We start from the raw sequence: 25,160 nt of genomic DNA, 5'->3' as shown, positions 1-25,160 counted from the left end.
GAGGTTGAGGATGTATGCAAATGTTGGTACACTGAAGCAATTAACATCAGTTGGTAATTTTTTTTTAAACTAAGTTTGCACTGTGATTGGATGAATTAATCAATCAATACATCTTGTAATAGACAAACAACTATAAAAGTTCCTGGGTAAGTTTCCATTTCTTGTGCATTACTACAGGCTTGGGTTGGAGCAGAATTGTGCTCTACTGGAAGTGAGCTGATATTTGCTATAAAGTCTGCCGGCCTTATCCAGCACAATTATGCAGTGTATTATGGTACTGTAAATACAGTCAGAGTGAAGTTCTGAACTCTTTTCCAACAACAAACAACAACCAGATGTGCTGTTCAGTATGGCTATCACACGGATAGCACTGTGCATTTTCGGGAGAGATCCCCTTAAGCAACTACTATAAAAGGCCTTGTTTCCTTTTCTAATCTTTTTATTCCTTCTTGGAGGCGGAGAGAGAAAGAGAGGTTGCTTTCATTCAGGAAATTTGCCACGTGGAAGAGAAAGAGTAGAGGGCTCAAATGGGCTCTACTGTCTTTTTTCTCTTTGGAACTCAAATTTACCATATTAATGTCATTCATATCAAGCAGACACTGTGTGGACAATGTCTCTTGGTTTATTATGTTTGATCTTTCTCCATAGAAGCTCGTTTTACTTGAGCAAGAAAGTTTACTGCACAAAAGCTAAAGTCAATATGCAGTTCGTGGTTATTTAAAGTAGTTTTAAAGTAGATTTCTTGAAAACATTAATAGTGTACACCTTTAAATAATCTTTTATTAGTGAGTGTTGCTTTCAAAATGATTAGAAACAGGAAGCCTGCAAACATTGTGGAGTTCTGGCAGCATCGCTCTCAGTATGAGCAAGTGGGATCTTGCCAGGTTAACAGGTGTTACGAAACATTGCCAGGAATTGTCTCGTAGAATTTATTTGTAAGCAATGTTTTTCATTAGTTTAAAGTTGTAATCAGTTGTGCTGACACATTTTTTACTAACACAAGGCAAATTCCAAAGCAGATTGCAGGTAAATTATATTTAAAAAAATAACATGGATGATTAAAGTTCCCTGACATTGCCAGATTTTTGTGATATAAAGATAGAAAGAGATATAATGATAGAAAGAGATATAATAACAACTAAATGTTTTTGGCTTAACAGGCCCTCTTCACATAAAGTCATGCAACTTCCATTTTGAGTTTATTCCTACTTCCATCAGTAAAATGAAATACTAGCGGCACTCGAATGGAGTACTTCCAATATTTGCATATATATATATTACTGTATGTTAAAGGCAGTAGCGGCTCCTGATCATAAATTTAAGTAGGGCAGATTCTGGGTCTTAGTGCTAGTTTATGATTAACATTTGGTAAGCTATATATACACCAATCGCTGAACATAGACTCACTTTAGGCAGAATTCTAATGTCGTTGCGTTATTCAGCCTAAGGGTGGCGTGCTCTAATGATGATTGACAGACAACACACGACTAACCCAAAGAATACCATGTTAGAATTTCAAGTTGTGCAGGAATTCCAGTGAGGAAAGTCATGTATACTCTCAGAATAAACATAAAACAAACACAACAGAACTATATATAAAGGCTATTCACATGAGCATGTTTAAAATAAAGTATTTATACTTTCATTCATTTGATACGCTACTCCACATAGGAAGAACAGACATGCCAACTAGTTACTGACCTGATGCAGACACTCTTGGTCTGGAGCGAAGTTTACATGCGGTCACGTGAAAATTGGTGGGGCAGCCAGAAATCTGCCCCAATGGCTCTCTATGAGAGTGCACGGCAGTTCCATTTTTGACCACAGATTTACATGGGAAATTTGTGGGGCGCTGTAGAGCTAGGGGGGGCTCAGAGACGGCTGCCCCATCTAGTATCATGAATACATTCCTGTCGAATCCATGTGCTTCATTTTAATATTTCCTGCTCACTTCACAACTTAAAAAGTCTAGTAAATACGAACAATATTTGTTGCAGAATTCTGAATACATTTATAATTTATTATTAATTCAGCATAGATGTCTGTGTTTGGATGAATATTTTGGTGGGGTTCTGCCCCACCTGCCCATCCAGACGAGCTGCGGCTGGTTAGATGTTGACTGCAGCCACCTACTTTCGTCTACATTCATGTCTGTTTTGCCCTGTGTAAGCACATGTGGTGTGTTTGTCATGTTTTGGTATGATGTTATGTCTCTGGTCTCTTGTCAACCCCACCCATCTTGTTATCTGTTTTTTGGTTAATTTGCCCCACCTGTTCTCCCTCATCACCTGCCCAATCTGTTACCCTTTATAGTCTCCTCATGTCTGCAGTCCTATGCTGGATCGTTGTTTGATGTCTTCTGTTCTCTGTCATGCTTCATGTTCCTGTTCCTCGTGTTTAGTTTATGTTAAGTTTGGTTTTCCCTTCGTGGGTGTGTTTTGTTTGTTTTATTTTATTATTTAATAAAGACCACTTTATTTCCTTCGGCAATTGAGTCCTCGCTCCTTTCTATTGTACCACACTGTGACACAAACTTACAGATCGGCGAGATTTGCTGTTTGTATTCGGGGGAGGAGTTGAAAATTGAGCCCTAAAGTCGTACACTTTATGCTTCCCATAGTGACTCTTATGCAGTGTTTGCTGTCTTTATTGCAGATAAAGTTGGTTAAATGTATTTGTCCTCAAAAGGCTGTTTCAGGCATTTACTGTACATGTAAGATTTTCATGCAATACTTTAAGTACTGCTTAATTCAGTGCCTGTATGTACAAGAATAAAGGTCAAAATAATACGCTTATATACAAAGGTGTAAAGAGTATCTGTAAACCATACTTGAGTTAAAGTACAGCAAAAATGACTCCATTAATGACTCCAAGTCACCAATTCCAATATGACTTGAAAGTCTTAGAATATCTGATTTTAACTGTACTTAAAGGGTACCTATTATGCAAAATTCGCTTTTACATGGTGTTTGAACATAAATGTGTGTTGGACGTGTGTGTACACAACCATAATGATAAAAATCCACCCAGTGTTTTTTTTTTAAATCCCCATAAATCATAAGCACTGTCTCAGAAAAAGCCGTAGATTCTGGGCAAAGTGACGCTGATCGATTAAAGAGATTGAGGTTTTTTGTTGCTGGATGTAAGAATGAACATAACAGTCATCATTTACTCTTGACATCTGAGCCGCTGAAGACACTGCAGGATTACTTCAAAGGTAATCCGCCCCAAAATATACCTAAAATATACATTTGCGCAAATAATTTCACTCCAGACTGCTTTGTGAACAAGGGGCAATATAAGGCACTCAAGGATGGATCTGTACCAACTGTGATCCAGCTTACAGTCTTCGGAGCAATACTGGTCACGGCAGTAAAGAAAGGGAGAGCGCGCACTTTATTACAGTTCATCACAGTTGTGTTATAGATATAAAGTTTACCAGTTTATTTCGCTGTGTATGTTGATGATAATGCAAGGGAGAGAGAGTGTTTATGGACAAGAATTTACGCACTCCTTGTACTGTGTTTTATTCAACTCTTACATTGATTTTGTGGTGTAAAACGGACCCTTCATTCGGACGGGTCCTCTACAACAGGCTTGTACTAATAGTGGATAAAAGCAAGATGACAAATAAGTTATAACAAAACTATACCTGATCTAATCTCCATGCAGCATTGATTTTCTCGCTCTGTAGGCATCATTGTCCGACTCTGGTTCGAACTGGACACCGTTACTGACAGTTTCTGTTCTGACATTTTCATTCCGTGAGATGAGATTGTCCTGACACCGGAGCACGAGCTCTTGAAGCTCCGCCCTTTTCCTGAAAGGGGGCTGGAGACACCAACTCATTTGCATTTAAATGGATACACACAAAAACAGTGAATTTTTGCCCCCTCGTAAAAAGTGCAATTTTAACATGCTGTAAAAAAATTATTTGTGGGGTATTTTGAGCTAAAACTCTGGGGCCATCAAAGACTTATCTTTCATCTTGTAAAAAAGTATTTTACTCTGAATGTAGGCTCAAATATGCACTAGTCCTCTACATCTATAAGAGACAGTGAAAAACAAGAAATAGTTGATATGTGAGGAGAGCAATCACATTTTTATAAAATCAAAATAAAACTGAACATCTCAATATTGCAATAAATCAAGGTTGACACAATAGCCTCTTAAACGTCTGCAGACCCTCAAGTCTCCGTTATACTCAAGTGTTGAAAAAGGGCATAGGTAAACCAATATCCTTCAACAAGTTATCTTCAATATAACAGATCAACGGTTAAGTAAAATGAAACAGTCAAAGACCACTTGCAGAACAAAACTGCAAATACATAAATATTATTAGTCTTACTCTTAACTCATACCTTTCGTAACTTCAAGTTATTACTGCATTTATCTATTCTAGCCAGATGCACATGAATTGCTGGATGCGTAATATCAGACTGCATGCTCTTGTTTTTTTTCTCCTCTGACTAAGTGAAAGGAAAACACTGACTTAAATGCACGCTTAGTTGATTCATGTGTGTAATTGATTTAAAGCTAGATGATGTGCAAAATTAACCAGTCATTTGCAAGTAAATCAAGCCAAAAAGTGCAGCAGTATGGACAGTTTATTGAAAACAACGGCGGTCCAATTTTGATTTTTGACTTCAGCCAAAGATGTTTAAAAATATCATGTCTGTTCTATGCCTGTTGTCAATTTTTTAAATACTCTACTTCAGCAAATTTTCTTCTCTCTTCAATTTAATTCTTCCTTTTTTTTAAACCAGCCACTGAAACACTACATATTTGCGAGTTTAAGTGTCTTAATGACTAAAATGCGTGTTTTAGCTGTTTTAACTGAAAGCAACTTGCACTGACATATCGTAAAATATGTCAGTGCCATTGTTTTGTCTCAAGATTCACACCAGTAATGTTTTTTTTTTTCTTTTTTTTTTCTAGGGCATCTTTATAAAAGCTACTTAAATGCCCTAGTTGAACTAAGGCCTAATCCTAGCTTAGTCAAAACCCTGTCTGTGAAACCGGGCCTCAAAGTATCTTAAAACATTGCATAGAGTTCACTGCCTCCATCCAATAGGGGGATTACTGCCTTGTTTGAGAGTTCATTCAATGTCAGCAGGTAGATATTTAACACTAAATGACCCTTTTTGTCACAATTTCCCTCCCTTCTTCTCTTTCAGGGACCTCCAGGACCTCCTGGCAAGCCAGGATTACCAGGAAAGAGAGGGCCCAGGGTAAGCCTGTTAAAATCCTTCACTTCTCATGTCTCTGTTGCCTATCCCAGGCTTATGAGATCTCTATGTTTTTACTTCATCCAAGTCAACCTAATATTTCTCTGCATGTTACATTAATAGACTTTTGTTTGCCAAAGCTGCATTAAAATAAGATGAAATTGTCATTTTGCGTTACTCACACTGGCAGTTTCGCCATCGACCACACTACCATGCTCCAGTTTCAATCACACTCCAATTGTTACTCCATCTAGGACACTGGAACAACATGTTCTTTTTGTCAGGTGTTCTAGAAGGGGTAAAAAGTAAAGTTGTAAAGTAAATTAGCAGTTTTGAAATGCATCTGTTGTATATATTGCAAACATATTATGCCTAACCTGTCATTCATTATTGAGGGATCTTTGAACTGAGGTTCTTTTATTTATGGTTGAGGAAGGCTATAATAGTTCCTATTAAACACTAATTTCCCATATGTTTGTATAAAACCAAGTTAAACTTGATTCAACTTTAAATTTATTTTTGCTGCAGCTTGTTCAATATCCATGAAAAACCCAGTCTCTGTGCAATCAATTTTTAAATTGTAAATTGTTTTAAATTGTTTGCTAGTCCATTTGCATTGGAACTATATGGATGATTTTCATTGGCCATAACCAGATGTATGCAAATCCACATCTAGACCAACACAGATATGTTGAAAATGTAACCACTATATTTAAAAAAAAAAATGTTATTTCCACATTTCTTGTTGTATGCATTTAAATATATTTAAAATCTTTAATGAAATTATTAGTTTGCATTATAAGACAATTCAAGACTTTTTTGTTGTTGTTAAGGTTATTTATTTAATGTCATTGAAGTCTCTCTTTGTTACGAACTGATAGTTTGTCATCAAGATGAGTATGTATACTTTGTAGAAATGACTTTTGCTCAATAAGATTGTAATCTAGAGTGGAAGAAAGAGTGCGACAATGAGATATCAGTTAGTCAGTGATTCAAAGAGACTTCCCTTGGTGGAAGTCTAGATGTTTTGTGTGCGAGATACCTGCCCTGGCCTATGAGACTGCCCTTTAGAGAGGCCCCTGAGGGCTGGACTGTGGGAACCCAATCTGTTTAGCTAAAGAAAGGGCTCTTTGTAGCAGTCTTATTAAAGGCATTTAAAGCCTCACCGGTGCTCACCGACTCTTAAGCTCTCCAGAGTAGCTGGTCAAGAGCATTAGGATCCCACACCATTAGTCAGTGCACTAAGGTACTAAGAATATTTCATGTTACTCCTGATATTAAAAATGTTTTGCTCATATTTATTTTGTAATATTAAAAAGGTTTTTTTTTTTTTTATCTCTGTAATGTATGTTTTTTGTCAGTTTTCATTCATAGCGATTCATATGCAAGATACAATTTGTTACATGGGAAAAACAAGCTTTGGTTAAAGAAGTGCAAGCCAAAATTTGTTCCATTTAGACCTTCAAATATTAAATGGGTCATGAACACGTCAGAGCAAATTGAGCATTGCAATGAAGTGGGCTACAATGGATGCTTCAATACCATAGCCTATACAGCATCAGCCAGCACCAGTTTATAATATTTACTTTCATGTGTCTGGTGTAAGCGCCTCAAATAGTTGTGGCTGGTGTCATACCAGTGCCATACGTTAGATGGGCTTATTATAAGTAACTATGTCTGTGTACCCTGTTTTGAGAGTTGCAGCACATTGTTCCTATGAATGGCTAGCTCCCGTTGCATGGCAGTCAGCTGAACATGGACTATGTTTCTTTCACGCCCTTTTTGGAGCGAAAGCCAAAAAGTGCCATCCACCATGCACGTTCAATGAGAGCAGAAATATGCCGACTGTCAGTAGCTTAGTAGCTAACGACACTGCTTACCTACTGTTCATCACAGACTTATTATCTGGGCGACATTTCTTGTGTGATATGGTGGCACAGGTTAGAGTCCTGCTCGTGTCACCAGTGGACAGACGCTTGGGCGAGGTTGGCTCACCTCTCGAGGTAGCCAGTCAAGGCAAAATATGCACCTATGGGAAACGGCTAGTACCAAAATGCTTCAGTGGACAACATTTTACATGGGAGTTTGTATTAGCGGATGTGAGTAGGCCCACCCTGGGTGCGGACTGCAAGGGAAGACACCAAAGACCAGGGCGGAGATGAAGGGGGGAGAAGCTAAGACAGAGACAAAAGGAACCAGAGCATAGACGGGAGGAGTAGGAGGATGACCCAGAGCCATGGTGGAGCCATGGAGGAGAGGCCGGGTGGAACCAGGGAGATGACTGACTGAGGTGAAGCCAGTGGAGATCAAGGCAGAGCGATAGAGCCAGGGTGACAGCAGAGGCTTGGAGGGCCACAGTGGAGCTGCAGACAGGCATGACCGCGGTGGAGGCGTGGGCTTGGCAGACCGGGGCAGAGATGTTAGGAGTAAGTACAATTGAGAAACCAGAGGGAAAAAAAGAGCCAGGCGGAGCCAGAGGTGTGGATGGTCAATGCACAGCTGCTGACCCTGAAGTTTGAGGTGGAGCCAGAGCGACGATGGACCAAGGTGGAGCCAGAGGGATGAGGGAGCACGGTGGAGCTTGAGTGATGACAGTTTATGGTGGAGCAGAGGGAGCGTTGAGCCAAGGTGAAGCCGATGGGTCAGAGGGCCAAGGTGGAGTCCAGGACTTGGAGGCTTGAGGTGTAGCTGAGGGATCCACAAGCCAAGGCGGAGCTGATGACACAAGCCCCAGGCGGATCCATGCAGCTGATTGGAGCCACTGGAGGAGCTGAGGGGCTGAAGGGAGACAACGGATATGAGGCTGATGAACTGGATGGCTTTGACAGTGGAGAAGGGAGAGGGAGACAGGGAGGGACCATCCACTATGAGGGAGTCTTGGTGCTGAATGATGAAGACTTAGTGTTGGGCTTAACCAGTGACAACTTGAGGGCTCAACCAATTGAATAAACAACAACCAATTGAGGGATTTAAATACTGTACACTGTTGATCAAAGGAACAGGGAATGGGTGTGTAACTAATCAGAAACCATGACAATGAATGAATTACTAGAACTCAGGCAAATGGTGACAATGAAAACTAAGACTGAAAACAATAAAAGACAGAAACTAAACATTACTGTTACAGGTAGCACCAAGTGTCCCACTACCAGGGCACTGATCATTAACAGGCTATATAGCTTTTCCAGATTAAGTCTCTATTTCGACATACTAAATAATACAGATCTTGAGATACATGTACAGGTACAATCTCTATTTAGTCAATCTGAATTTATTCAAGCATACTATTTCAGTCTGGTGGAGAGAGGTACTGCCACATTAAAGACATTTTAGCAAAATAGTATAGTGATGTATTAAAAACACAGCTCACATAGAAGTTACTTTCAAGCAGCTTTATGTTGGTCAACATGGCACAATGTGACCAACTTGAACCAGTTGTGAAATCTGTGTGTGGAAATCTTTCGTCCTCAAACAAAATTTCTGATTCTGTGGAATCCTATTGCAATGACTGTATTTTGCCTTCAAAAATTAACAACAATAGAAAATGTGATCGGACCTTTAAAATAAATGCTTCCACTAAATATCTAAATATAAAGGTAAAAGTAATGCATAAGTACTAACTTGCTGTCCATAAAAAGCAACAATGTAACAAAATGAGTTGCTTTTTATAATAACATAGCTTTTAAAAGTGAAGTTCCCCAACACTACTCAAGAATTGTTGAATTCTGAAGAACATTGGCAGGCTGCAAAAATTATAAATGTGAGGCTCAGAGGTCATGAAGAAATCCATGTTAGTGAACTTGCCCATACTTTCACATGTTTAATTCAAATTAAACAGTCCTTTGAGGAAAAAAAAGATCTTTCTTATACCATTTTAAATTGTTTGTTCTGTGTTAGCGCCAAAACTTAGTCAGGCTTTAGATTATTTAGTCTGGTGCCTTGTCACATCCTTATAATCACATGCACATTTTGGCTAATTATTATTTTTGAAAACAAAAAAGCAATTTTCGACAATTTCCATACTTCTAGTGACTACACCAAGTATGCTAGTGTTTATATAGTAATTCATCCCTCAGGTCTCTACCCAGAACTGTAAACCATTCCCTTCTGTGTCACCATGTGCTTCTGGGTCATGTGGTCTGTCAGGGTTGTCTGGTGTGAATCATTGCCTCATAGATGACAGACATGAGAGTTGGACGTACTGTATCAACACAGTAAAATTATCTGACGTACAGTTTGTCTCTGCCGTTGGCACTGCTCAAGCTGTCTTAGATCTGTTTCTTTACAATGCCAACAATAAAATGTTCACTTTAAACATAGTGGAGTTCGAGAGCAAGATACCAGATCAGACAAAGATATTCCCTCAAGTGCATTGGTAAACATTAGCAGGGGCCTTCTTTGAGCCAGGTCAGAGAGCTCCGCCATAAGTCAGCCATTCTCAAATATATGAGGCGGAAAGTGACAACCACCACGCGCGTCTGCCCACACGAGTGCCTGTTGGAGAACTGAAAGTGAGCCGGAGAGATTAACCAATATGTAACTTGATAGGCTTTCTTGATACTCCTCTCTCAATCTCCTCTGATCACTAACCACAGCCACATGTGCAGAACCTGACCAAACATAAAAAAAACAAGGTGGAAATCTGTACATGAGCTTCTTGTAAGTATCTCCATATGGCCAGTTTGTGTGTACTCAGCAGGAAGGGCAATGAATAAGAGCCCCACTCATGGCTAACCCCAGGTGGATCATATATAAATAATAGCGCCGCCTTGACAAGTAGTCTTAGCATTGCCTCTTGGCTCTCGCAAAGTCTTTGAATTTCACCATTGCATGTTATTTGCTCTACAATATAACTTCCCTGATGGTTGCTATCACTCAAAAATATTTAGGCCTAAATTTAAGATGTATGTATTTGAATTCAGTTTTAAATAAACAAATAATGCATATTTGTCAGTCATACTTAAATAAAACATGTAAGATTTAAAAGTACAAATGAACTAAATGTGTTTCAAATACACAATAACCAGGTTTATTTATGTATCATCAATCATTTCCATCTTAAACATTTGAACTAATTGAAAACTGCTTGTTGTAATTTATCAAATGATGATTAAATGATAGAGAAAAGTTATAACCTGTATATATACAGAAATGTAGTTGAGTACACTTTCTGCATTTCAAAGAGCTGATTTCAGATATCAGATTGTAGTCTGCTGCAATCTCGACAACAGCCTTAAGATCATGCAAATTGCATTCAGCACATGTTTTGTGCTTATTTACCTGATTTGCTTTTGCCTTTAGTGGATTGTGCGCTGAAAACAATGCAGAAAGCGTGAACTAATAAAGGACAATATCAGCATGTACAAATCATTCTATCCACAGTGTTTTTTATTAGTGTGGCCTTTAGTTTCAGTTAGCACATCTTATCCTCCAAAGTGACGGGCATTTTTATTCTGGCTTTTGCAGTTTGTCGTTTAAGATCACTCCCATTTTGTCTGCTTTGCTAGCAGAGTGTATAAATCAGTGTCTAGGGAGCTTTCTTGAACTCTTTCTCTACTCAAGCCCCCTGGTCGCTGCTGGAAAAGTCAGCTAATGAAGAAAATCATGTCCATATGTTATATGCCAAAAGCATATGCCAGAAGTACCTTTTAAAACACAACACTTTCTTGTTAAGTGGAGGGCAATTTTCCGAATGCATGCCTTGGGCAAACTGTGGTACTTACGTACAGTACTTATCATGAGGGCCAGAATAATAAAAAAATGTATGAGATATTTAAACATTTCTCCATTCCCTAACTTGGACTTAGCTGCTTCCCTCAGATTCTTACAGGGTTAGTTAAGGGACTAAAGTAAAAGTTCTATTTCTTGTTTAATTGTTTTTTTTTTGTTGTTTTTTTTTGGGGGGGGGGGGTGAGCTGAAGGTGGGGGGCTGAGAGGTCCTGCTGATGGCCTGCTGATTTATTGCAATGACATAATGTGATTTTTATTTCATTCTTTACGTTTGAAATGTGTGAAGGCACTTAAGTGCACAACACATCGGCTGAATCCAAAATCTCCTACTATACCCTCAAATTGGGCATTATTTGAGGGGACAGCCATTTGTAGTGCTGTCCGAAACCATAGTGGACATTATTGAGTGCACTCATTCTATCCCACATTGCACCACGATAACGAGTGTACAGCCGATGTACACTCAACGGCTTTCCGCATTCACTCCTTCAAGTGAGCTGTATTAGTGGACTAACGTAGGCAATAGTGATCGAGGGTTTGGGGGGCAATTTCAGATTCAGCCATCATTATTTGAGGAATTTACAGAACTGCCACTGTGGATTCATCACTGCTTTGAGGTCAGGTTAAGATATTGTCAGCCAAGGGTGTTGCAAGTAATCGCATGATGAAGGACTAGAAGGAAGAACAAACTTTAATATAATGTAATCCACGAATGTACACATCGATACAAACATGTAACTTCAACAATAACAGTCAAAGAACTAAGGAAAAAGCAGGTCTTAAATACATGGGGAGAAATGAGGATTAAACAACAGGTGAACGAAATTAGTAACTATGGGAACAAACTAGATCATGAATGAGTAATCAAGGAAACGAAAGAACAGGAAAACTGGAACAGAGCAAACAGAGAGAAAGCGAAACTAAAACAGAACATACATGTTACATACACTATATTGCCAAAAGTATTGGGACACCCCTCTTAATCAATGAATTCAGATGTTCCAATCACTTCCATGGCCGCAGGTGTATAAAATCAAGCACCTAGGCATGCAGACTGCTTCCACAAACATTTGTGAAAGAATGGGTCGCTCTCAGGAGCTCATTGAAATTCAAGCGTGGTACTGTGATAGGTTGCCACCTTCCTCACTACTAAATATTCCACAGTCAACTGTTAGTAGTATTATAACAAAGTGGAAGCAATTGGGAACAACAACAATTCAGCCACAAAGTGGTAGGCCATGTAAAATCACAGAGCGGGGTCACAGTGCTCAGAAGTCGCCAACTTTCTGCAGAGTCAATAGCTACAGACCTCTAAACTTCATGTGGCCTTCAGATTAGCTCAAGAACAGTGCGTAGAGAGCTTCATGGAATGGGTTTCCATGGCCGAGTTGCATCCAAGCCTTACATCACCAAGTGCAATGCAAAGCGTTGGATGCTGTGGTGTAAACCACGCCGCCACTGGACTGAGCAGTGGAGACGTGTTCTCTGAAGTAACGAATCACGCTTCTCTGTCTTCTCAATCCGATGGACAAGTCTGGATTTGGCGGTTGCCAGGAGGATGGTGCTTGCCTGACTGCATTGTGCCAAGTGTAAAGTGGTGGAGGGAAGATTATGGTGTGGGGTTGTTTTATAGGGGTTGGGCTTGGCCCCTTAGTTCCAGTGAAAGGAACACTTAATGCATCAGCATGCCAAGACATTTTGGACAATTTCCTGCTCCCAACTTTGTGGGAACAGTTTGGGGATGGCCCCTTCCTGGTCCAACATGACTGCGCACCAGTGCACAAAGGAAGTTCCATAAAGACATGGATGAGCGAGTTTGGTGTGGAGGAACTTGAATGGCCTGCACAGAGTCCTGACCTTAACCCGATAGAACACCTTTGGGATGAATTTGAGCCAGGCCTTCTCGTCTAACATCAGTGCCTGAACTCACAAATGCACTTCTAGAAGAAAAGAAAACAATTTCCACACTCCTAAACCTTGTGGAAAGCCTTCATAGAAGAGTTGAAACTGTTTAATCAACTCCGTAGTAAACCCTACGGATTAAGAATAGGATGTCATTAAAGTTCATGTGCATGTAAAGGCAGGTGTCCCAAAACTTTTGGCAATATAGTGTGTATATATTTTCATTTACAAAGATCAATTTTTATTATGTGAGGGGGAAAAAATGTGGTATTATAAAAACAGATTGTTGGCTAGATTAAATTAAGTCACCTTTTTATTGTTACTGTACTGAAGTCAAAGTTAATTATTAAAAAAACATATTACTAAACTGTGTTATTATATTTTAATGCATTATCATTTTAAAATTATTTCCTTTAAATTCTAATTTATTTCTATAGTAAATAATGTTCTTGAGCAGTTTCAGATTGCATGATTCAGCAAAACTGCTAACCTAAATGCAACCAGATTCTGCTCCTGTTTATACTCCCACTGGAATTGAGATGCAATTTTACCTGATCTGTTAAAAAAGAATAAATTAATTTATCCTTCCAATTGAACACAGGGAGTTTTTGAGAAGACATAATTTGAGAAAAATATCACCACATAGAGGGAAAAAAACTTGTTAGGCTTCCAAACTAAATGTCTGACAATATAATTTCCACTAAGGAAACTTTTTTAAAGACATGACCCGATGTTTTCTTTAATAGACGTTTGTCTTTGATTTAATTAGCTTATGTTGCTTACATCAGTGAGGTTCAAATTATCGTTATACAATGTGGTTTTATTCATGTTGCAATTCCTAACTGGGGAGTTCCTCATTTTACCTGCCAAAGTCAGTTTCAACTCATACTTGACACTTTATGAGTGTTAATTTGAGACCCTGATAACAACGATTGAATGTGCATGTAAAACAGTCCACTAGATGAATATTCTTTTCACTGACCCCCCCCCCCCTCTCTCTCTGTATTTTCTCTGTATATCTACTTCTATTTTATGCCCCTTTTACTGGCCATTTATTTTGGCAAAAGGAAAAACAGTAATATGGGTCAAGGCTTGTGACCCAGCTTAAGTATCCTGCAGTGATTGCACAGTAGCTATAGAAAAGGCAGCACAAAGATACAACTGAACATTTTGTTGTTTTGTAGGGTCCACCTGGTCCGCATGGAAACCCAGGCCATCCAGGGACCTCCGGGCCCAAGGTACGTACCACTGAAAACAGTAATGCGTGGCTTTTGTGGATGTGATCAGACTTGTGTCTTTGGAGCTATGGGACCATTTCCTTGTTTAATTTGGTTTAGTTTTGCAGTTTGTTTTGCTTTTTTCTGCGCATTTTGTTGTTTTATTTTGTTAAGTATGTGATGACATTGATCAGTTTGTTTGGACATACCATAAAAAAGCTGTCCTCAATGCACGTCTTGAACTTATTAGTGAATTCTACAAACTTAAAGAGGAGAAGTCTACGAACTTTTGCGGCCAATACAGCATACATTTGTCTTGGGAATGACAGATACAAGTCAGGGGCACAATGTTTGAACCATTATGTGCACATGGTCCTCCAGAAAGGTTCGGTAGTCCTTGGCAGGGATGCGCCCATCACAGTAGGGAATGGCATGATGTTGCAGCCCAAAACATCACTGATCCACGAGTGTTTTACTCTGGGTACACAACAGTCAGAAGAGGGGCTTCTCCACACCTCCCTCGAATGTGGGAAAGACAGTGAAGGTGGACTCATCAGAAAACAATATGTTTCCCAGTGTCTACAGCCCAAGATTTGCACTGTTGGCACCAATGAAACCAACATTTGGCATTGGCAAGAATGACCAAAGGTTTGGCAATAGCAGCCCAACCATGAATATTAACTCCGTGGAACTCGTGACAAACGTTTTGGTGGAAACAGGAAAGTCGAGGTGTGCATTTAATTCTGCAGTGATTTGGGCAACTGTGGTTTTATGTTTTTTTGGATACAATTTGGGTTAGAACATGAACATCCCTTTCAGACAGCTTCCCCTTGCGTTGGCAGTTATTCTGTTAAATGTGGTTCGTCCTATGTGGTTGTCTTATATGCCGTAATTACCCTAGATACCACAGCTCTCGAAACAACACAAAGACTCGCTGTCCTGGTCACAGATGAGCCAGCAAGACCCATACCAACAAAGTCCTGTTTTGAACTCTGATATGTCTCCCATTATGTTGTGTCGATTGCAATATTTTATGTGCAGCTGTGATAGTGCTTTGCTAATTCAACCTACACACTCTGCTCTTACTGATGGAATGTAAAATCAGTGAAGATTGGCCACCAGGCGCACATCCTCCAACACTATATTGGCCAGTGTTTCAGTTTAATTCTCCAACCCCTCTACATGTGATTTGATCTACTCAATGGCTTCTATTTATGAGCCATATGTGCTTTAATTAACACTTTAATAAGTGATTGTGTTTTTTTACAACAGTGATATCAAAAGGTATTTTATGTATTATTTTATAATGCATAGAAAGACGACAGCAATAAAAGCATACTACTGCAGTACTACAATAAAAATATGGCTACTTTGGGACCCAAGAGAAAACCAATAACTCTACCATCTACATTTAGCTGTTGTAAATTAAGAGAAACAATAAAAGCATGAGTTGCTGAATTCTGATGAAATTTAGGATGATGTATGAGTTTGACGACATTATTGGACCTGTTTATTTCCATTCACGTATTTCACAGTTGTTCATTTTACCACATCTGGCTGCTTGTGGCAGTCTTACAATAGACCAGGAGAACAAAGATCCTTCTTAGCCATATGAAGACGAGCCCAAGTTAAAAGCTCCTCTTTTATTATGACTGCCAAATGGGACAAAGATGAGACTAAAAGGACAGAATGAGATCCACAGAATTAACACTTAGTTGCAGTGTGTTTGTTGTGGGATTCCAAGCAGGCATTTCTCTCTGAAATAGCAGTAAATTTGTAATTTATTGAGCAGTAATTCATCAAATGATGTATAAGAGTGTGATGACTGGCATATATCCAGACACGTGGTGTAGACAAGCACGCTTTTGGCTTTTAAGAGCTGAGGAGTCTGAATCAGTGTTGGAATGATGTTGTACAGTCTCTGCAAAGTATGAGTCTCCTGAGTCTTCCACAACCAAACCCAAAACATGACCTGCAAGCTTATGCCATTTTATGGGTTACTGGATTTGCATAATTACTTTTGTTAAATGGCTGCAAAAACAATGATGGAAGCATTGTCAAAAAAAACCTAAAAAAATAATTCATTGAAAATGTATCCTACTTAGGTTCATTGGAGAAAAATAGATATTAAAAGTTTTAGATGCTTAAAACACAACCATAAGGCATGGTTTCATCCCATTGCCTGAAAAGGCAGAAGAATGTGGTGTATGAACCCCAGTGTCATTGCAGAGACTTACTGTAAACTTATTCTTCAAGCGTACATGGGTCACTCTCTTGTGTAAACAACACTCCTTTCCTTTGCAAGCCTTCATTACTCTTATCCATGTAGACTATATAGAAAAATTCAGAGAGGAATCCTGTTACAGTCTTCTTTTTGGAATGGATTTGAGAGCAGGGGTCAAAATAACTCCCCAGTAACCGACCTCATTTCCTGTGTGATGTATACATTATTCACAATTGGCAAAACAAGGGTGAGTTGTGTGTCACTGTTGGTAGTTTGCAAAGTCTTTTCATTTAAAAGCCTTTTAAAACAACATACTCTGTTGAACATTTATGAAAGCTTTATGAAAGCTTTGTGTAATCTTTGTTGTAGTTTTGATCCCACATACATATGAGCTTCTTGTCTTCTCTGCCAATCCGACTCTACAGCACGATTTCACCATCTAGCTAGGTTCATCTTTGATTACACCTTCAAGGTCAGTCAGACATCTTGTAGTAACCTTTGATGACCAGCTGTCCTTCAAAGACCACATTTCAAAGACAGCTCAGTCGTGCAAGTTTGCGCTGCACAACATCAGGAAGATCAGACCGTTCCTAACAGAGCATGCAACACAGCTTCTCGTCCATGCCCTGGTAATTTCTAGGCTTGACTACTGCAATGCACTTCTGGCTGGAATTCCATCGCATGCAATCAAAACACTTCAAATTATTCAGAACGCAGCGGCACGACTTGTCTTCAACGAGCCCAAAAGGGCCCACGTCACACCTCTCTTCATCTCTCTGCACTGGCTACCACTCGCTGCTCGCAACAAGTTCAAGGCGTTGGCGCTTGCTTAGAGATCCACCACAGGCTCAGCACCTGCATACTTCCACTCGCTCCTACGAGTCTACATCCCCACCAGAAGCCTTCGCTCAGAAAAGGAGCAACGGCTCGTGGTACGACCACAGAGAGGCACGAAATCACTCTCCAGAACATTTTCGTTCACTGTTCCTTGCTGGTGGAATGATCTCCCCACCTCCATCCGGAATGCTGAATCACTGACAACATTCAAAAGACAGCTGAAAATGAATCTCTTCCATGAGCACTTAACCTCATCTTAAAAACAAGGGATTCCTCAATCCCCTCCAAATTCTAGCTTATGCTACTCTAAGCAATGTCCAAAACTTGGTATTTCGAGCACTTTTCGTGATTCTTCGCCTCTTCATGACGAATCACTTTTTGCTTAGTCACTTTGGATAAAAGCGTCTGCTAAATGAATAAATGTAAATGTTGTCTTCTGTGTGTTACAGGGGAAAAAGGGAGACCCTGGAATCTCACCTGGCAGAGCAACAAATGGAATAAAGGTTTGTCTTTCCATATCCCTATTATTCAGTATTTATAGATGTTATTACATGTACAGTATTGTTAATAATATTCATCATACTGTTCTTTAGCTTATGTACATTTTTAAGTGGTTGCAAAAAAAGAATATTGTGTACTTAATAATACATTTTTGAGTATAGATGAAATGATGTAAGTTTATACATTATTCAGCTCACTGATTTCTTGAGAAATGGGACAGAACCTGTTATTGTTTTCTGATTTTTTTTTTCTTCCCTTTATTCCTTAAATAGAAAGTTCAGTAGAACAGCATTTATTTGTATCTTTTGTAACATTCTAAATGTATTTACTGTCACATTTGTCATATACTGTCAGTGCATCTTTTGCTGAATGAAAGTATTATTTTCTTTCCAAAAACAAATCTTACTTGCCCTAAACTTTTGAACAGTAGTGTGGAGTATATCTATCTATGTTTATGCTCGGCCAAATTGAAGTTGTTAACATAAAACAATATCCCTCTTTTGTACATTTTTCACAACTGTATTATGTTACGTCTTAAAAAACAACTTTTATGATATTAGCCAATATCAAAGTCAGCCTTCATCATGAACATTCTCTTTCTATATTTCACCTTCCCAAGACAAGGTAAAACACAGATTTTGTGTGAAAAAATGAAAAAGAATTAGATTACAACATAACACAAAGAATACAACATAAGTTTTAGTTTTTAAATCCCCCCTGTAGTCAATCATTGTATCCCATCTTTGATCACCAAAATGACATATTTAACAAAAATGTCCTGTGAAAAAAAAAATATTCATGCCTTAAAATAGCTTGAATGTAACTCTACACCCTTGCTTCATTTAGTATACGCAGAACCATGAATATGCAAATTAGCCCTGCCTCCACTCACTCACACCAGCTAAGAGATCCACTCATTCAACATTACTGTAGTAAACGCTGCACAATGCTATTGCTCTTTACAACGTGGGACACATAACGATAATTAATATCATAAGACTTTTGCTTGACGTTATCAAACAGCTAATAATGTGTTGCTAATGTTACACAAACTATGTTCAGTTTGCCATCTCAGTCTGGCTTCTAAACACACAGAGGACAAACAACGAATACTCACACAGAAACCATTTAAAATAGGCTATTACAAAGAGGTGTGTTTAGATTATACAAAGCTTTAATTTATGTTAAACAGAGTATGTTGTTTTAAAAATCAGCATCCTTAAAAATGCTTTGAACAACTCAGAACATCAGTGAAGAAAGGCAAATAGTTCATCATAGCATTGTAATATCCATCATATACATAATTCACCCACTATGAATGTACACGATTTTTCATATCAACTGAAAAAGATACCAGGATAACTTGGCTTCTCTTGAGACTCCTCTGCTTCAGAGAATAGTTAATGATATATTAAAACCTACCCACACATTGACGTGATTGGTTACAAGGTAGTTTGTGACACAAGAAACACTGCAATTTCAAACTGCGTTTTTGAGATTGTCTTTGGTTCACTTTTAAGGAGAAAATACTCTGCAATGGTGTTGATGGATGAATTTGCACATAGTTTGTCTTAAAGCATATTAAAAACACCACATAAACATATAAACAACATTAAAAACTAGATTTTCACCACAGGTGATCTTTAAAAATGTTAAGTTTTGTAGCCTGTTCTGTCCCAGTACTCGAGAATCAGTGAGCAAACAAGCACCATGAGTTGTGTGGTGTCTTTGAATTTCTTAACATTGCCAAATTTACCATACCATAAGTAATTTTCAGTGTCCTCCATTATAGGGAGACCCTGGGATATTAGGGCTACCTGGACTACCTGGTCAAGATGGTCGGAAGGTAAGAGGGATTCTTTGATTCATCTACTATAAGGAGACTCCACCAAGCTCACGTCACAGAACAGATCCAAGAGTAGTTCCCAATCCAGATGTTTGGAATTGTTCAGCACACTTAATTTGCAACAGCAAAGCATATGTTGTTCCAGGAAACATTATTGCTTTATCAGCCCGATGCTAAAGTAATCCCTCACATGAAATCATACCACGGCATATTCTGGATAGTGGTACATAAGTCTAACTCAATAAATGTGAAACAGAACTGCGACTAAAATCAGTTGTGTGAAAAATCAGTTCTTGGAGAAAACCTCATGGAAGCTTAGAGCATTTACCCTGCTTTTCTGGAGAGAAACCCAATTTGTTTCAGACATGTCCACCTGACCTTGGTGTCCTCAAACACTGCTGTGAATGGGATAGCCAGCGCATGACCTCATTGTATTCCAATTCCAAGGGATGTCTGTGGAAAATTCTTTGTAGAAAACTGTGGTTTACCTCCAAGAAGTATGTGTATTTAATTTTGAAATGTGCTTTACCTAACAAGACCAAATAGGTGTCATTATAGTGCAACAAAAGAGGTAAATGGATACCAAATCAAATGAACCGACAGCACTTTGGCCAGGGCAGAAGGCCTGCTTCAAAACAGCCATATTTCCAGTGAACATATACACAGTCTACACCGCTGAGATGAAGTTGACTCTGCCAGGTCCCCTTACTAACACTTTCAGCCAGTCTGCTACAATCTGTCTAATGCCAAATTGCAAAGACGTCCATACTTTCTCCAAATGGGAAAATGTGCTATTAAGCTTTTAGGAAACTTTCACAGATGAGACAGAGTGACATTTTCAATTGGGTTTAAGAATTTGGCATACTGTACACTGGCATACAGCACATGATTCTAAGAAGTAATTTTATGTGCTGTTGAGTAGCACATGGAGGCACACGACACACACAAAGAGACCCATACATGCACATCATATTACATCAGCAGTTTTACATATATTCACAATCAATGGTGTTTAAAAGTGTTTGTTTGAACGTTTGGATCAAAACGACTCCCTGAAACATTGTAAAGGAATGAAATTACCTGGCGTTTTCTCTGCCTCCATGTGTTTCCAATCACAGCCACAGAAATATTAAAAGCTGGTGGAAAATAGTTGCAGAGACTACTTGTGTTAAATTACTGCTGGCAGCAAACCAGAAAGTTATTCCATCCATGGGTCTTGGCCAGAGAGAAAATTCTCTTGTAACAATAAAACAAATGAAAAAAAAAAAAAGTTATACTCAAATGTACTGTAAAGTAACACATGTACAGTAAGTAGCAGTGGCACATTTGGTCATATGAGCAGGTAACAATCGGTTGGGATTGAGTTATGCTTTTAATTCCAAAATACTGAGCCATGTACAGTCTTTCAGTCCTTTCAAACTAGGGATCAGCAGATGTGCACTCTGGCACATCTGGACAGTGTGTCGTAATAGGACAAGCGTTGGCTACTAACGTCTGCTTGGAGATTTTGCTGCTCCACCCCTTCTCTTTCTCACTGAGGCTCACTGGGACCCTGTTGGCAACGGTTGTTTATACACCGTATTTGTCATTTGGTTTGTGTAACCATTTCATAGACCCAAGCTGTGAACAGTGAACCACTGCATGTCGTGTATAAGTTAGTAGTTTTTTCTGTGATGTGTCCTGAAATGAATTCTGTAGAGCTGACTCCACTTCATTCTTCATTACAAGCTCCAGATTCCTTTCTTCTTACTCATATTCCCACACTCAGCTGCTCTATGCTCAGTTGCCCTTACTTATCAAAGTTCCCAGACATAGTTGAACCATAGTTTTGTTTTCGGAGTATCTAAAGCAAGCATCACTATGATTATTGCTCCTAATCGGGTATAAGAAGGATTTCAACAAACTCCTCACTCCTAAGTATTAAACTGGTTACATTTTACAATAAGTTCCCATTAGTAACGTTAGTTAATGCATCAGCTAACAATGAACAATGCATTTGTTCCCATATTAATTAATCTTTGTTAATGTTAGTTCATTGTTACTTCATGTAAGCTCAGGTCCATTCAAAATTATTAACAAACTCAACTTTCGATTTTAGTAATGTATTATTAAATGTTGAAATTAACATGAAAGTGTTTTTTTTTCCACGAATATTCCCTTTCATGCAGTGTGTAATATAGCTGTCTGTGAATGTAAATGTTCTTCAAAGTTGTAAAATCGAAAGTGCACAATAAATAAAGTTATTGTCTCCCAAAAGAAAGAATCGACTCTGAACGACCTAAACGAGTCGTTTGTAATTAAATCTCACTGCGTTACGGTTCTACGTCACTATAAAAGACATTTGCATAATGCCCGTCTATGTTGTACGTTGTCTGTCCGCAAACAAATTGACCCGCCCTCAAACATGTCAGTTTACTGACAATTGCTTCTCAAATCTCGGAGTTCAATGCGGGATCGCGGGAAAACACTTGCTCTTGAAAGATGCATCAGTAATAGTATACAGTTTATTTGGACCAGCTTGCTCCTCAGAATCACAGCCTGTAAGTATGATAAATTATTGATGTATATATTTTCTACCGGGTGTTCAAAAATACGTAGTTTTGTGTTTTATATTGTGTACGTTTCCGGCTAACCGGCTAACTCCTGTTACTGAAATATAAAATTGCAAATCAGCTAAACAAAATTAGTGTTTTTTTACCTTTGATGTATGCAAATCTGTTGTAGGAGACAAAATCAGGAACCTTTAAAATAGCATAACAGGGGCACTTTAACTAAGATTAATAGATGTTTTAGAATTATTATTATTTTTTAATAATAAAGTTCATGCTAACTAATATAGTTAATGTTAACAAGTGGAACCTTATTGTAAAGTGTTACCATTAAACTTTTGTGCTACAAACATCAATGACCTCAAATTGTGTGACTTTTTGAGTAGAGGTGAACAAATACTTTTCTTTGTGATCAGACTCGCTCATTTTGCTCGTCAGACTATAAAACAGGCAAAAAAATCCCATATTTGGTTCGCTGGCTTTGAAGCTGGTTAGGCTGGGATTCCAGCTATATCAACTGAAGACAAGCTTAGTCTGGTTTAGAGGCTGGTTTGAGGTGTCTATTTTAAGCAGGGGGTTGACTCTTTTGATATGCACCTGTAAGAAACCACATAGCAACCACCTAAAATGCCCTAGCAGCCCTATAGCAAGACAATGAAAACACTTTGAACACCTTAGCAGTTGCATGGCAACACCCTGGCAACCATCCATAAAAACCTAGCATTATGTTTTGCACATTATGCTTTGTACGGGCAAACACCACTTGCGTTTATTTATGAAATTGTAAAAATATTGACATTAAGGCCAATAAGAAGCCTGGGACTAGAAACACCCAGAGCTTATTCTGAAAAACCATAATTAGAGAAGAAGACCTGCTACTCCTCCACCATGTGCTGACATTATGTGGCATGGTTTAAACTAAAAACCTAGCTGAATTGAAAGGAAATTAGCTTTAGGAATCTTTAGCCTTAGGAATTGGCTGAAAATAAATCTTAGACGGGGATAAGACTGCTCTAAAACCATTAACATCACATTCTCTCGGCTAAAAATTGAGTTATTTTTCTTTCCTTTATAACTGGGCTTTTGACGCCATTCCCTGCCACCTGTCTGAGCAATAGGAATATGTTCGTTCAACATCAACAAACTCAAGACTTTGAACCACATCTGTTACTGAATATCAGCCTCATAGATGTCCTTGGTTGTAATAGCATAATTATGTTAAATTGTATTCTTTGATAATCCCTGTCACAGATTTACTGAATGAGAGAAAAAAGGGCCAGCTTCTGCAGGAAAAAAAAAAAAAAAACTTTTGCTTTTACTCAACTAGAGGTGAATGACCATTTGGGAGCAAGACTGTCCTTTGGCATCGACTGTGAAATGGAACTAGAACAAGCTGCGTTTTTTGGAATTGGAGGCATCCATTCATAGTTACCTGGAAGAGCATCTGTGTCTGTCTTGACTCTTGTCCTTTTTTTCTGTAGCTAAGGTTTACATAAGAAAAATAGTGCAAAACAGTCAGAAGAAGACAGATAATACAGACTATCTTAGACTATCATTGTTTTGGACCAAAACTAGATCTGTCAGATGTTTCAAAAGATAAAGTATATCAAGTCTAAATTGAGTAAGTGCTTAGCTATCTTATTTAGTAGTGCTCGACATCAACACCAATCACATAATAAGTTAAACTTCTAAGTGCTGCTGAGATTTTGTTTTAAGTCTGTCTGCTACTCAATGTTACTGTCTTATGGGATTTGTGAAGCCAGGCAGAATTTTTTTTAAATTGTTGTCTGCATGAAATCAGATTTTTTTTTTTTCAATCAATTTTGCATGTGGCTTGACCTCTGATTAAAGTCAGATTGGATTTCATGTAAGATTTCAGGCCGTTTAGAATTCGGCATGTCATGCACAATGTGCCATACAGCTGTGCCCACATTCACTCATGTTCACTCACAAACTGAACTACTGTACATCAGGGGCATGTGGTCCATATAAGCTGCGAATGATCTGCATAACCAAGCCATTTGTGAACTCACTGATTAGTATTAACACTATAAATTCCCTTGTTTGAGGTTTACCATAATATAAAGCTTACATGATAAAATGTTAGCAATACGTATGCAACCCTCCGTCATTTATTTATTTGCCAAACAACGGTGATTTTCTTCAGATCTATCAATCAGAGTTCCGGGTAAGCGGCACTTTTTTTTTTGTTAACCAGAGAAATCATCACTGTCCCGCATTCTCATTGGTTTGCTGGCATATGGGGGATTTTATGCACAGGGAAAGCTGTCCGGTGAATCGCTTGCCCAAGAGGAAAAATGTGCTCTTACTGCCAACAAAAATCACATTGTATTTGATACAAAACTAAATAAACTAAATCAAGTGAAATAAAGTCATAACTGAACATATTTCCATACTGTTTCGTTTCTCCATAAGGACATTTATTTTTTTAACGAAAACGTATAAACTGTTAAAGACAGACCTACTGTATGCAGACCTGTAACTGCTAGTCTGTTAATCAATTATTTCAACTTATTTTTTAAAATAATACTTATATTCTTTGTTATACTTACATTTATTCTAATTATATTTTACTTATATTTTATTTATAATAGGCTACTAATATTTTTTATATAAAACTTATTTTTCATTCTTAATAAAAAACACGTCTGGCATACATTTAAATTGAGATTAAATTTAGATTACTGTGTCCTCAGTTGCACTGTACCATTTAAAGGTGAAGCATGTAGTTTCTGCGACATTAGTGCCACCTAACGGAATTACAAAAATACAGCATATTTTGCAAACTCCCCTTTCGCGCGCTGCACCTGACTCAAACATCTCAACACCTTTTACGGGTGGCAAGTGCTTGTGAAAGCATCAACAGGTAAATGTACGCCACTTTTAATAAATGGTCAAATATATTAGGAAACTTTCAGCTGTGTTGCTATGTGTCATGAGAGTAAGCACCTGCGCAGCTAACACTCTGCAAACGCGCTTATTATAAACCCATCCAACGTGCACCAGGTGCATTTTTGACATAGTAAATTGTTAAAAAAGGAGTGATTTAGGCACAATTGTGTAAAATACAGTAATCATGTAAATATTTTGGTAACACTTTACAAT

The 25,160-nt window shown here is 38.4% G+C and overlaps 1 protein-coding gene across 1 annotated transcript in view; it reads left to right on the top strand.

The window, feature by feature from the left end:
- Window positions 1-25,160, top strand: part of col27a1b (collagen, type XXVII, alpha 1b) — a 112,063-nt gene that overhangs the window by 17,669 nt on the left and 69,234 nt on the right. The window contains exons 4-7 of the mRNA XM_079815247.1: window positions 5,178-5,231; window positions 14,045-14,098; window positions 17,588-17,641; window positions 19,432-19,485. Of these exons, the coding sequence (XP_079671373.1) occupies window positions 5,178-5,231; window positions 14,045-14,098; window positions 17,588-17,641; window positions 19,432-19,485 (216 nt within the window). The remainder of the gene's footprint in view (window positions 1-5,177; window positions 5,232-14,044; window positions 14,099-17,587; window positions 17,642-19,431; window positions 19,486-25,160) is intronic.

This window comes from Gobio gobio (assembly GCF_949357685.1).
Source record: "Gobio gobio genome assembly, chromosome: 4".
In the NCBI taxonomy this organism is placed as follows: domain Eukaryota; kingdom Metazoa; phylum Chordata; class Actinopteri; order Cypriniformes; family Gobionidae; genus Gobio; species Gobio gobio.
Note: the sequence above shows the minus strand (reverse complement) of the source record. Positions and strands in the feature narration are given on the sequence as shown.